The sequence below is a fragment of the Piliocolobus tephrosceles genome, chromosome 10, assembly GCF_002776525.5.
Source record: "Piliocolobus tephrosceles isolate RC106 chromosome 10, ASM277652v3, whole genome shotgun sequence".
NCBI classification, from domain to species: Eukaryota; Metazoa; Chordata; class Mammalia; order Primates; family Cercopithecidae; genus Piliocolobus; species Piliocolobus tephrosceles.
Window position 1 is genome coordinate 62,917,593 of NC_045443.1, and position 14,181 is coordinate 62,931,773.

The following is a 14,181-nucleotide window of genomic DNA, read 5'->3' on the forward strand; positions in this document are numbered from 1 at the left end:
GTCCCTTCCCGCTCACAGTTAACCGGAGCGCTGCCTGGGGTGCAGCCTAGACGCTTCCTGCAAATTGTTGGCTCGGGACCGTAGAGGCGCAGGTAAAGGCCGAGCCTCGAAACATGGCTCGGGAACAGTCACGTTCCCGCGCCTTCCCAGGACAACCGCCCTAGGGGTGACCTCGTGAGGCGGGTGGGGCTAGGCCCACGGCGAGCCAGTCCGGGATCCCCGGCCTGTCCCTTTAACCCCGCCGCCGGGCGGGAGCACGTGAGCGGGGCTCCGGGTGGCACCCGGGCGCCGCCGCCGCCGAGGCAGTTGTATTTCGAACGCTGCCTCTGGCTAGCAGCCAGGCGCCTTGGCTCGGCGGTCCGCCCGGCCTCCCTCCTCCTCATACTTTTCTTCCTGCGCAACCCCCTCCCCTTTATCCGCCCACGATTAGAGGTGGGCACTCCCCCCCTTCCACCACCCCCTCCCCAAGCGCAAGCGCGCTCACGCACACACACCACACACACTCACACTCACACACACTCACACACACTCATCCCGCTTGAATCTTGGGGCAGGAATTCAGAAAACGTCCAGCCCGGGCAGCGCGCGCTTGGTGCAAGACTCAGGAGCGAGCAGCCCGTCCCCCTCCGACTCTCCGGTGCCGCCGCCGCCTGCTCCCGCCACCCGAGGAGGCGCGGTGCCACCCACTGCTCTGTCCTCTGCTTGTGCTCCGTGCCCGACCCTATCCCGGCGGAATCTCCCCATCCTCCTTTGCTTTCCGACTGCCCAAGGCACTTTCAATCTCAATCTCTTTCTCTCTCTCTCTCTCACTTTCTCTCTCTCTCTCTCGAGCGGGGTGGGGGGAAGAGGAGGAGGAATTCTTTCCCCGCCTAACATTTCAAGGGACACAATTCACTCCAAGTCTCTTCCCTTTCCAAGCCGCTTCCGAAGTGCTCCCGGTGCCCGCAACTCCTGATCCCAACCCACGAGAAGAGCCTCTGCGACCTCAAAACCTCTCTTCCTTCTCCCTCGCTTCCCTCCTCCTCTCGCTACCTCCACCTCCACCGCCACCTCCACCTCCGGCACCCACCCACCGCCGCCGCCGCCGCCGCCACCGGCAGCGCCTCCTCCTCTCCTCCTCCTCCTCCCCTCTTCTCTTTTTGGCAGCCGCTGGACGTCCGGTGTTGATGGTGGCAGCGGCGGCAGCCTAAGCAACAGCAGCCCTTGCAGCCCGCCAGCTAGCGCTTGCCCCGCCGGCGTCCCCAGCCCTATCACCTCATCTCCCGAAAGGTGCTGGGCAGCTCCGGGGCAGTCGAGGCGAAGCGGCTGCAGCGGCGGTAGCGGCGGCGGGAGGCAGGATGAGCGCACGCGGTGAGGGCGCGGGGCAGCCGTCCACTTCAGCCCAGGGACAACCTGCCGCCCCGGCGCCTCAGAAGAGAGGACGCGGCCGCCCCAGGAAGCAGCAGCAAGTCAGTACAGCTGGCGCGGTGGGGGCACCAGCCCACCCCGTCCCCACTGCAGGGGCCCAGACGCTCGCGGGGCGGCCGGAGCGCGGGAGCCCAGTCGCTGCGGCCGTCGCACGCTGCCCGCCCGCCGGCTGGGGGGAGCGGCGCAGACCCACGAGTGTGCCGAGCGGCCCCGGGGCGCCAGCAACCCTCCGGGCGGGGAGGTGGGGAGCCGCGGCGGGCGGCCCAGGGAAGGCGGGAGGTGGGGTCGGGCGAAGCGCGTCCTCGGACTTTCGCTATTGTGCACGGCCCCGAGTGGCGCGGTGTCGCCGGGTGACTGGAAGCGAGCGGGATCCGACAAACCCGGGCTCGCAGGCGCTTTCCGAGCTGCTTTTGCAACTGCCCGGGAGGAAGGAGGTGCCGGGAACCCGGGCGCTCCAGCCGATCTGGGCTGAAGGGGTTAGAGTCCTGGGGGCCGGAGGCTCTTTCTCCCGCCTCCCCGGGCTGCTCGGGGGTCCGGGGCTGGCGCGCCGCAGCCGCCCCCTTGGCGCCCTCCTCTAAGCTCTCGGTGGCCCAAGACTCGCGCCCTCCCGACAAAGAACGCGTGGAAAGCCGGCTGCCTGGTCCTCTTCGGGCTCTTTAAATGTGCGGCCGCTGCCGGAGGGAGCCCGGGGCAGGGGCTACCGGGAGCCTGGCTCCCAGCGGGACGGGGTTAACTCGCCCAGCCAAGGGCGCGTTGAAAGGAGTGTCCGAGAGAGTGCAGGGTAGCCAGGGTCGCTTCCTCGTCAGGCGCCCGGTCCCCCTTTTGCCCCTGGATCCCGCGCCTCAGAGCTGCAGCCATTAAATGCTCTTCTCCAAGGCCAGTGGCCGGGGGTTGAGTAGGGGACGATCGAGGGGCGCCCGGGACCCAGCGGAGTGGAGGGTTTTGTCTGCGGATGCAACCAATTAAGCGTGCAGCCGGCGCTTGCAGAGCTGCGCTCAGCGCGCAGGGCTGGGGGTTTTGTTCGCTGTAATTTCCAAGCCGCGGCGGGCAGGGTCGGAGCGGGATAAGTCTATTGAGAACATTTAAACTCCACTTTCTCGGGCTTTAAAAACTTGCTCGCTCCTTAGTCTTAAATCGCTTCCTTCATGGCAAACACGCCGATTAGAAAATAATCCTAGAGTCCCAAAGTTGCCTGAGAGCAAGGTGGGGAAATTGAACAATGTTTGCTTGCCAGAGAATTTTAGAAAAATTGAGAGTTTACCTTTTTAAAATCATCAAAGGAAACAAGCCTATCTAGAGGCCCCTGAGTTTTCCCGCTCTGCCCAAGCGACACTTTACATCGCATTTGAATCCTGTTTTACACCTCCCAGGAAGTCTCTGCCCTCCCCCACTTGTTTCCCACCCGCCACCCAGCTCTAACTGACTAATTGCACCCCCCTCCAAAAAAAAAAAAAAAAATCCAAAAGAAATTACAATGGGGTCTGGAGGTGATTGGATACTTTACCTTTGAGTTAAGGCAGAGTTCACAAAGAAAGAAAAATGTGTCTCCGATGTGTTTGCTCTCGATGTGCCCACTGGCGCTAGCGGTCCCACAGAAGCTTGCAGGGAACCTTTCCCGAATTCTCTAAATGGGATGCGAATTTTCATTGAGGACGTTCATGGGTTTTAAGTTAATTAGTCTCACTTAATCACCAAATCTGAATGAAATGTGAATAGATGATTCACTGGATAAATATTTGGAATCTGGAATATTAATCATCGCATTCTCTTAACCACTTGAGTATTTACTACTTGGCATAGGAGCCATTTAAAGTTTTGCTAAACCTAGTGATTGCTTCCATTTCTCATTCCCAGACACTCCATTCCTCCTCGCCTTTACCCCCTTTTAGTTTTCTCCACTCCACCCCCGTAAGAGTTTTCTCAAAAGAAAGTCTTGAAGAAAATATGTTTATTTTTATCAAAAGATATTTAAATGTAGACTGGAGACCATGCCTGCATCTCCAAAAGGAAGTGAAGAATTGAAGCAATTAACTAGATAATTCAAGCAAAACCTCCCACAATAGATTTACTATAATTATTTGGAAATTTTAGGGGGAATGGAGTTATTTTGAACTGAAGAACTTGAATAATTCCTCCAGTATTTCACTCAGAATGTGTCAGTTGAATCATAATCCACCTAGAAGGCAGGTATACAAGATGATTAAAAGCCACCTTTTCAATGTGGAAGATTGTTGAAATATCTATGATGTTAGCTTCATATTTCTATTGTTTGAAATGGTAGTATAATGGAGAGTGGTGTTCGTTTAAAATGCTTATTATTCCTATGAGTCGCCAAATGCATAGCCCTGTAAACTTTACACCTTAAAAGTATATGACTTTCTTTCTAGAACATACCTCTGCAGTCTTTGTTACCATTTTAGGTTTGAAGTAGAATCTAGTTTTCATATACAAAATAGGGTTTCCTCTTTGAACCCTTGGATTAAAAGTATAGTTATTTCCCCTTTCTGTAAACTCTGTACCATCATCATCCATTTATGCTTGAACTGAAAGTGTTCCAACAGCTCTTTTGAGCAGCACATGCAGAAAATATAGCTAAAGAGTCAGGGTCAATTTCTTTCAGACATTCTTGCCACAACAGCATTTTTTTTTTTTCCCCTCACAATTAGGAACCAACCGGTGAGCCCTCTCCTAAGAGACCCAGGGGAAGACCTAAAGGCAGCAAAAACAAGAGTCCCTCTAAAGCAGCTCAAAAGGTGAGATTTCTCGAGTCAAGCTCTCCTAACTTCATCAATGACTACAGGAGCCTCCCTGTAACTTTCCTATCTAACTCCGCACCTAGGAATTTGTCCCAACTGGGTAACACAGACTCAATTCTTACATTTAACATTAATTAGATGCGAGTTAACCTTTTTTCTAAGCAGATGCTCAGCATAAAAAGTTTATGAAGATACTTAACAGTGTTGTTTTTAAACAAACAGCCACCAAATAATTTGAACCTTAAAACGGGTAGAAGTGAGGAAGGAAGGCGGGGAGGGGGGAGGGGAAGGTGGAAAATGACACAACTAATATTTGCACTAGTTGTAAATAGTTAAAAACAAATCAAAACTATAGATTTTGCCTGGTGGTAAAGTTTTTGCAATTTCTGCTGAAAAAATGATAGAGATTGATTTACTTTGTGCTTATTACATGGCTACTGCAAACCAAATCCCCCTATTAAAGTACTTTGCCAAATAGATGATAATTAGAAGTAAATCTAGTTGTGGGATAGTGGAAAAATTTCATGAATTTTACAGCTTTAATTGTGATAATAAAGTATACTGCTTGTTTTACAATAAACCTGCAGTATAGTATATCATAATCTCAAAAAGCCTTTTCATCAAGTGATATAGAAATGTCTGAATTGGACAATGAGACTTTTAAAAACAAATATTTGGCTCATTTAATCTCTCTTTTTGGGCAAAATAGAACCCAGTTAAGTGTAACATTCAGTGTTTTTCTTAATAAATTTAAAGTTGCAGTTTAAGACAACTTCAGGCTGGCTGTATTTAAGATTGCAAAGAGGAACTATGTCAGGGTTAATGCATGTATGGAGAAGTACCAGTCGCTTTTTTGACTTTATAAATAAATTGGAAAAAAAGTTTCTGCATTTTATTTGTAGGGTTGCATAGTAATTGAGAACAAAGTTTCAAAAATCAGAACTAAATTTGGATATACCTTTTCAACGGGTTTGAGTACACCATGTACAGTATTTGTTAGAAAGTACTATATGCTCATCGTTTTGGGATTAATGTTTTGTGTGGTTTTCTTTGTGACTGTGGGTCCTAACTTTAATATATGTGCTAGTTTTCAGTGTTGTAAACTGCCATAGCAACTAATGGTACATATAAAGTTATTTAGGAAGTAACTATGAGTTCTTGTCTGTTTTAACAGTTTTGAACAGAGTTGAGGAGCATATTTTTAATATATTTAAATTTAATTGCTTCTTAGAGTTTAGATTTGATTGTGTTTCTTATTTAATCAATAAACTTTAAAATAGCTCTAAGTAACCTTGTTATTTAAAAATGGCAATATGTACTCTGGTATTTTTAATATGAATACTTTATATTTGTTTTATTTTACCTCATTTATAAATGAACTAAAAAGGACTGATTTTACCAAGGAGTTTTTCTATGTTGCATAAGTGTGGAGTTTACCTAATTTACTTTTATTCTAAGGAGATGCACAAATAAATACTTGTTAGATAGCTAACACACATTTAAGCTATGGTGTAGTTCCTCTGAAAAATGCAGCATGATAGTATCTCCTAGGAAGAAATCTTTACATTTCACCATAAATAAGTAATTTGAAATTTAATACTAAAAAGGAAAATGAATTGTCTCCCATATTTTACTATACTCCATGTTTTTTGGATGAATAGATAGAAACACTCCCATCGCCTTCTCTTCATTTTAAAAAGCTTACCACTGACTAACAAAATTTTTTTTGAGAAAAGGGAAGCTGAAACTAGTGCCTAGTTTACCACCTAAAGCAAAATTTTTAAAGTTGATCTATTCCTAAGTAAAGGTTGATTTATTTTTAGTGACTCTAGTGACAGGCGTTTGTAAATGAGCCCCCAAGCCACTCATCTTTCTGAAAATTCTTCATATGCATGCATACATTATTCTAATTTCCGAAACAGAAGTAGGCTTTCTTTTTTCTAAAGATTCCTTCTCCAGACTCTTTCATTCTTTCAGACACAATTATTTCCAACAATGCTGTTATAAAAATCCCTCTTGTAATAAAAATGAATAAATACATTTGCCCATAACCTGACTTATTTTTCTTCAGTTATATAAATTACGCTTCATCTGGAGAAGAGAATACCTTGCAAAATAATGAATGACATTGATGAATCGTTCATGGCATGTGTAAACTTAAGGTATTTTCACTTTCAAATCAGCATTTGTTGAGTATGTTACTATTCTATATAAACATGATTTTCAAACATATTCGTTTATTAAGCATATATTGTGTTCTAACAAAACACATATGTTCATCAGGATTTTGAAATGCAAATCTTCTTAGAAAAAATTATATTGTTCATAACATGTAAGATAAACATACCCTGTGAGACTGACCAGAGTAGATATGAGAAGTCTTCTATGAGTGACAAAGTGGGTGTTTTCCTGTAAACTGAGACCCATCACAGTGTAACATACATTGCAAAGACTGGTAAGTATATGAGAAGAAAGAAGCCTAAAATTAGAGGAGCTGCAATGCACACTGAAATCCTGATGGTTATATGCTTAAAATGTCTTGCTGCTTGGAGTTTCTTGACTTACAAAGTTTATATTTGGATTCAGTAACTGGCCTTGGGACATTTGAAAACAAAGCTGTTTATTAGAAAATTAACAGTGTGAAACTGGACAATGCATGCAGGATGTTGCAAGACCAAGTGAATGACTACTAAATTAGCCATCACTTTAATTTCAAACCATATTCAGTAGAAAATTGATTTATATAATATGTAAAACAAAGACATTTATAAAAACACAATTTGCTATGCTTGGAACTTTTGGAAGAGAATTATTCTTCAATCTACTTAATATTCCATTAAAACAAATTACTATGCATGACCATTGTGTGATGATTCTAGTCATTCCTCAGAACTCCAATCTGAGTGCTCAAAATTTGTCCCTGAGTCGGTTTCATATAGTTACCTGAATAAAAGAAAAGAAATCAGAAGTTAAAGTTTTCCTGAATAATTAATTTGTCCATGTGTGTATATGTCTGTGTGAGCATATCTTTACCCTTTTATTTTTAGTCTGAGATACACCTAAAACCAGTTACGTCTTAACCTCCTTTTTTGTTTTGTTTTGCTTTGCTTTCCTTTCCTAGGTTGTGCTGGATGGAACTCTTTGCATTTTTACAGTTCCCAAATGGTTACAGAGAAAGAAGTTATAATCTCCTTTAGTTTAGGGTTTTGTTGTACTTTTTAAATCATGACAGAATACTGGAGGGGTTGTCACTAATTCTTCAGTGTTGAAGGTCTCAAGTCAAATTCATCCTTAAGTTTTAAGCCAATTCTCATTCACATATTTTAGGAAGTTTTTTTTCTGAGGTTGAATTAAATTTTATTGGAAGGTAAATGAAAATTTAAAAAAAAAAGATCTCAGGTGTGAGATAACCCTACTTCATCATGTCATATATTTGCTTCACCACCCTTGTGACTTCAGGTGTAATGGGCAGATCTAGGGAGCAAAGTGCAGAATAAAAATATCTAGATATAGCAGCTGTAGTTAAAATAACATGTTCAGAGTAAATGTTTAGTCTCTATGTTCAATTTGCTATGAAAAGAAGGCCTGAATTAATTAGATACTGTAAAGACTACTTCATGCTCCTTCTAATCGTTTGCATTCCTAGAAATGTGGTTTGCTTTTCATAATCATTACCAACACCAATCACAGGTATTTTAAGAAGAGAGAAGATAGGTTTTAGTCACCATTAAGATAAATCATTCAGCATAAATGCTAAATGAGGACAGAATTTTCTTCAGAATGTAGTAGGCCTAGTTGAAAGGAGAAACCAAAGGCATTATTATAGGTGAGTTAAGGAAAGGTAACATTGGCAGTTATCATATAATTCTGGCCTATGGTTTCTAAATTAAACTACTGTGATTTAGTTTAATTCCTCTGTATTTCAATGGGCAGGTAAGTTTTATTGGGGGATTCAGGGCCCTATCTGAGGATACAAATGAATTCAGCAGGTGAAATTGAGTAAAGCCCAACTGTTATTCCATTATCTTGATATTTTAGGCTGACTTACCTAAACAATTGACTCATTTTTTTCTTTCACTTTGCCAGGGAAGACAAAGCCTTACTTAATGCACCAGCACATTCTATCTGGCAATGCTTTGAATCATCACAGATTATGATCCAAATATGGGAGATTGAAATACATTTGAATTATCTTATAAAGTAATTTTATTTCAAGGGACCCATAGTTCTACTTCTCTGAAAGCTCTCATCCTTCTGAACTCTTCTGAACTTGAAGGCTCCTCACTTCTCTGGCTGACCTACATTCCTGGCTCATTTTTATCTCGAGTTCTCAACAGATCATTTTGCTAAGGAGATAGAATATACCAGATTGGTATTCTATTGCATTTCAGTTCTTTCTCGAGAATAGGTGGATGAAGAGCATTTTATGTCAGTTAAATCATTCAAAACTGTCTTGTCTTGTTAACTTTCTGGAGTTTCCAGAGCAGAAGGCACAAAGTAGAAACCGAATTTAATTTCACTGTCCTAGATTCTGAAGGTTTTAGTTAGGAATCTTTGTTCTGCCAACCAGGAGAAAAGGGGAAATGGAGAACTGACTATCTGTTAGGGCATTGCATTATCTCATATTGTTTTAATACGCTGAGCAATTTTGAATGGCATAGTCTATTTAAATTAGGGAAGAGTAGTGCAGGCATTATCTTTTGTCTAGGATAATGTTTGCTCAGAAGGTAACTCCTATGATCAATAGCAATGGTCTCTTGTATCATTGCTATTGATTTTTCTCATTACAAAGAAGTAGAGAGAAGATTTGGAGGAGGAGAATCTTAAACTTTGAAAATGATAACTTTGCCTGTCATTTGGCTTTGGTTTTAATTTAGTGTTTGTATACATGAAGGTAAGCATGTGCAAAATAAGGACACCAGAGTTGACAGTAAGGGCTAACTTGGGTAATAAGCAGGAACTACAATGGATGATGGAAGTTACTTATATTTCCTATTGGTAAATATATTATGATAGCAAATTGTAATGTCTCTTCAAGGCTAAAAGTGTTGCTTTTAAAATTAGGAAACTCACAGAACTGGATTATCAAAAAGGTAAAATGATAATTTCCTCAGTGCTTAGTGGGATTGATTTGTATAGTTGATTTTGATATCAGTGTACATTCATTTATACTGTTTATGTTTTTTAAAATAGCAACTGAAGGAAATAAAATGTGTTTTCTAGGCTTTGGATAGTGGGCTTCATGTAAATCAAGATACATGCAAACAAAACAGGGCACCATCACACCCAAATATTTTTCTAGTTTTTTTTTTGGTACAGATGCACTGATGGATTTGCAGTGGGGGAGTTCTGGCTATATCATAGTACATAAAAATATGATGAGATAACTTGCAATAGCAAAAAATTAATAGCCATCTAAATCTGACCCTGAAGTCAGAATTGAATTATTCTTAGTTTCCAACCTCTGCTCTTGTCCATGTGTTTATAGGAAACCTGGAAATACATTACTTTTAACTAATTTGATTTTCACCCTAGAAGGTTATCTTTTATTTTTTAAATTTTCCCATGGCAGTTTTGCTTTATATGAGAATAGCTCTCCAAAGAACAGACAGTTTACTGCCTTGAAATCAGCTTGGGTCTCAGTTCTACTACCTGTGAACGTGGGCAGGATGCTTAATCTCCCATTTGTAAAACAGGCGAATTAACAGTTGCCCTGCCCTACTTAAGTAACATAATGCTTGGAAAGTCACTTTGGAAACTTACAGAATTGGTAAGTATTATGTTTGTGGGTAGCATTTTAAAGTAAGGGGAGGGAGAAGAAATTACATTTGCCTAACTGCTAAATACCATAGCTTTTGTCAGGCCCTTTTTATGTATATTAGCTCCTTTAATCCTCTGATTTAAGCATTGTGGTCTTCATTCCACAAATGAGAAAACTGTGATTCAAAGATGTAAACCAGGACATATCTGATACTCAACTCTGGTACATGGTAGCACATGGGTTTGAATTCACTTTAATTCTAAAGCTTATACTCTTTCCACTACCATGTGCTCCTCAATGTTCTGTAAAATACTTGTTAAAAGGTAGATTTCTGTTATCTCCAGTGACCTGAAATGCAGGTTGGAAATTACACTTTGGGAAACCTTTGAAGGGCCACTCCAAAGGTTATAAAGAAATCGGAAATGTGTGCCTTCTGGTACTGATACCCACAAGACTTCCGGCTCCCAAATATATCATGGGGCTATGTCTTTGGGAATTGTAGTGCATCTAGAAGTTTTCTGATTTGCTAAATGAGAGGGCTAGGTGAAATTATTTCTAAAGTTTTACTGAACTCTAGAATTCTGATGAGAAGAGGGAAATAAGTCACACATATAATATAAACACTTTTCCTTCCTTTCTTTTTTCCTTCCTTTCCTATTGCCCTCCCTTCCTCACCTCTTCCTCCTTCCTTCCCTCCCTCCCTCACTTACTCCCTTCCTCTCTCTTTGCCTCCCTCCCTCCCTCCACTCCTTCAACAAGTATATAGTGAACACCTCCTGCACATCAGGCACTAGTGCTAAGTACTATTTTCAAGCTCAAGAGATGTGTTTGCTAGATGAATTTCTTTCCTAATTAGTTTTTAAAATCTGCAGTACATTGAAGAGTCTGCAGTACCAGAACTTGTTAGAGAAAGAAATAGTTATATTTCCCATTTAACATTTCTCCCAATCCTCATGGACTTGCTTCTAAATATATCATAAAATTAAGTGTACAGTTTTGAATCTAAAGTTTAAAATATAAAAATATTAATGAGGGCAAACAAAGGAGAAATGACAGTTTTAATGAGAAATGATTGTTGTAAATATTTGCATAATAGTACTGGTAATAGTCTGAAATTTCAGTTCTTACAAATGAGAATTCTGACCATATCTCCCTTTTCTTTCTCGATGAGAGCAATAAATAGTTAGCATTAGTTATGTCTCTGTTATACATGGGTTTGTAGTGTAAAGCCAAATTCTATTCTGGCAAAGGAAAACCAAATATACACTTCTACAGTATTGCATATGTTAAAACAAAACAAGCTTCCTGAATGTTTTGTTTGTCTTTTTTGAAAAATAATATCCTGAAGAACATTAAACACAGGAAAACAATATTAAAGCTGGTGTTTTCCAATATGTAAAAATTCTGGATCTAAGCTGGTTTACAAACTAAAACCCTAACTTGTTTTGCAGCCTTTGAGGAGTTTGATTAGAATGATTAAATAATGTGGGTTTTAAAGAAAAATGAAAACCTCCCAGATCGATGCCACACAGCACAGCTAATGTGTTTCTTCTAGATGTAGTCTCAGAAGAGGGTTTCAGTTTACATGTAACATGGGCCTGAACTACCAAGGAGCGAATTTGCTTTTAACAAGTCCGAGTGATAATCGTGATATTTTGCCCTTTAGTTAATGGTGCAAAGTTTATTTCTCAATAGACTTTTTGTAAATGAGATGCTCGTTTAAAAGTCATCTTATTTGCAGGGCTTTTTCTATTTTTGAGAGATTTGTTTTCTCTGACTTTGAAATGCAGTGAAACCCTTTTAGAAAAAAAACAAGGCCTGGCGCGGTGACTCAAGCCTGTAATCCCAGCACTTTGGGAGGCTGAGACGGGCTGAACTCGAGGTCAGGAGATCGAGACCATCCTGGCTAACACGGTGAAACCCCGTCTCTACTAAAAATACAGAAAATTAGCCGGGCGAGGTGGCCGGCGCCTGTAGTCCCAGCTACTCGGGAGGCTGAGGCAGGAGAATGGCGTGAACCCGGGAGGCGGAGGTTGCAGTGAGCCGAGATCCAGCCACTGCACTCCAGCCTGGGCGACAGAGCAAGACTCTGTCTCAAAAAAAAAAAAAAAAAAAAAAAAAAAAACAAAAAACTTCTCTCTTCAATAGACTTTAGATACACCCGGATCACATCATGCCCCCTGAAACGTAACAACCATGCAGAGAAAGCATGGTGTAGCACTGTTAGCTTCTAAGGTCAATAGTCTCCTTCTCCCACCCCCACTTCACACCCCCATTTCCATTAAAAAGGATTTATATTTTCCATGTTTATGTAATTTACTACTGGGTTAAGTGTGCAATCTTACAGTTGCTTCCAAAGATTAAGTCAGATGCTGCTTCTGTGCTAGAGAACTCCATACCCATGTATAACTCACTATGCAGTAGCCAAAGGGATCCTTAAAAGCCTTATTCTAAAGATGACAGATGGGTGTGAGGGAATACTTGCATTGACCAAGCCTTCTGAGAGAGGGAATTAACTTGAAGAAAAACTCCCTTTTTGGGAAGCCGAGGCAGGGGAATCACGAGGTCAGGAGATCAAGACCATCCTGGCTAACACGGTGAAACCCCGTCTCTACTAAAAATACAAAAAATTAGCCGGGGGTGGTGGTGGGCACCTGTAGTCCCAGCTACTCGGGAGGCTGAGGCAGGAGAATGGCGGGAACCCGGGAGGCGGAGCTTGCAATGAGTCGAGATCGTGCCACTGCACTGCACTCCAGCCTGGGTGACCGAGTGAAAGAAAAAAAAGAAAAGAAAAACTCCCTTTAAGGGTTCCATCTAGTTAGGAGTGAAAGAACACTTATGGAGCACCTCATGGGAGGCAGGAACTTCGAAGTACTTGGAGGAATGACCTCTCATAGGAGGCGTCATCTCCATTTCACAGATGAAACCAAATTGAGGTCTTCAAGGACCTGCCCAAAGTCATAAAGCTAAAATGGCAGAGCAGGAATTGGAATCTAAGAGTTCCAAGGTAGAGTCTGTGATCTTCTCAGGACATCTCCCTCTCTCCATGAGGCAATGCTCTGAAGAGTGTGTGATTTACTTGACACTCTGGGCTTTCACTGACTTCATGCCCTTGGGACTGAAGGTAAGACAGTGCCACTAACCTCTGATAATATATGATTCCTTTGTAGAGCCATTCAAAAGTAATAAACAATGATTCAGAGTGTCCAAATCTGATGGTTAGATACAATTCCTAAATGCTACCAGGTTTCCTTTTGTTCTGGGAAATTAACTGAATCAGTGATAATTACAGTTTCCTAAAGTATTTTTTTATGGTAACAAATGCTTGTATACTAAGGGGTAGTAGCATTATTAGGCTAGGAGCACAGTCTTTAGAGTTAGACAAAACTGGGTTCAGATCCCAGGTCTGCCACTTACCTGCTTTGTTTGTGACCTTGAGACAGTTGTATACCTAACCTATCTAAGACTTAGTTGTTCATCTACAAAATAAGAGAAATAATAATACCCACTTTATAAGGCTGCTGTAAGGATGAACATAACACATGTGACTGACAGTTGAGTGCCTGGGATATTTTAACTGCTCAATATGTGTGAGTTAACATTACAATCATATAGAGTCTGGGTTAATTCATGGGACCTGTTGGATAGTAATGACAGATCAGGGAGATACTATTTGGTAAGAAATGTTGTGGCTTATTTTATCTGTTATCTACCTGTCTGTCTATCTGCCTATCCATCTATCTATTTGTCAACTATCATGTAAATCTATCTGTTTTTACCAGGCAGACTGAAGAGGAAAAGAGGAAAGTTTCATTTGGCAGTGTAGATAGTCAGTATCACTACCAAGTACCCCCACTGGCTGCTAACTCAGATAACAAAAGTAAAATGTGGAACAAGGTATCCTGGTTCAAGTTACCTATATTTGTGTGTTAATGTAGCCATGGATGATTCTTACACATGAAACAATATGTACTAAGTTGTCTTTATCCTAAGAAGTATGAACGCATGTTTTTATAGATGTATGTGATATGTGTGTGTATTGGTGTGTTGTTGTGTCTGAAGATTGGACTAGGGCTGACAAAAACAGGGAAAAATAATTGTTTTATAAATCATGTTAACAACTGTGATATCAGAAAAATCTTCTGTGAAGTAAAGCAATGAAACAAACTCTCAAGATAGAAATGTATTCGTGTTAAGTGTGGGATTATTGTTAATAAAGTACATTTTTAATTAATCATTATTTCTAGGCACATGTAG

The 14,181-nt window shown here is 41.7% G+C and overlaps 1 protein-coding gene across 7 annotated transcripts in view; it reads left to right on the forward strand.

Annotated features, from left to right (window-relative positions):
• The first annotated feature begins 310 nt into the window (after nucleotides 1-310).
• The window catches only part of HMGA2 (high mobility group AT-hook 2), a 141,270-nt gene continuing 127,399 nt past the window's right edge, over nucleotides 311-14,181 (forward strand). For 4 of the 7 annotated variants that reach the window (XM_023225134.1, XM_023225132.1, XM_023225135.1 and 1 more), the window contains exons 1-2: nucleotides 311-1,448; nucleotides 4,074-4,160. In XM_023225134.1, the coding sequence (XP_023080902.1) occupies nucleotides 1,338-1,448; nucleotides 4,074-4,160 (198 nt within the window). In that variant the 5' untranslated portion in view covers nucleotides 311-1,337. The remainder of the gene's footprint in view (nucleotides 1,449-4,073; nucleotides 4,161-14,181) is intronic. The other 3 variants (XM_026454636.1, XM_023225133.1, XM_023225137.1) reach the window with 1 other exon arrangement.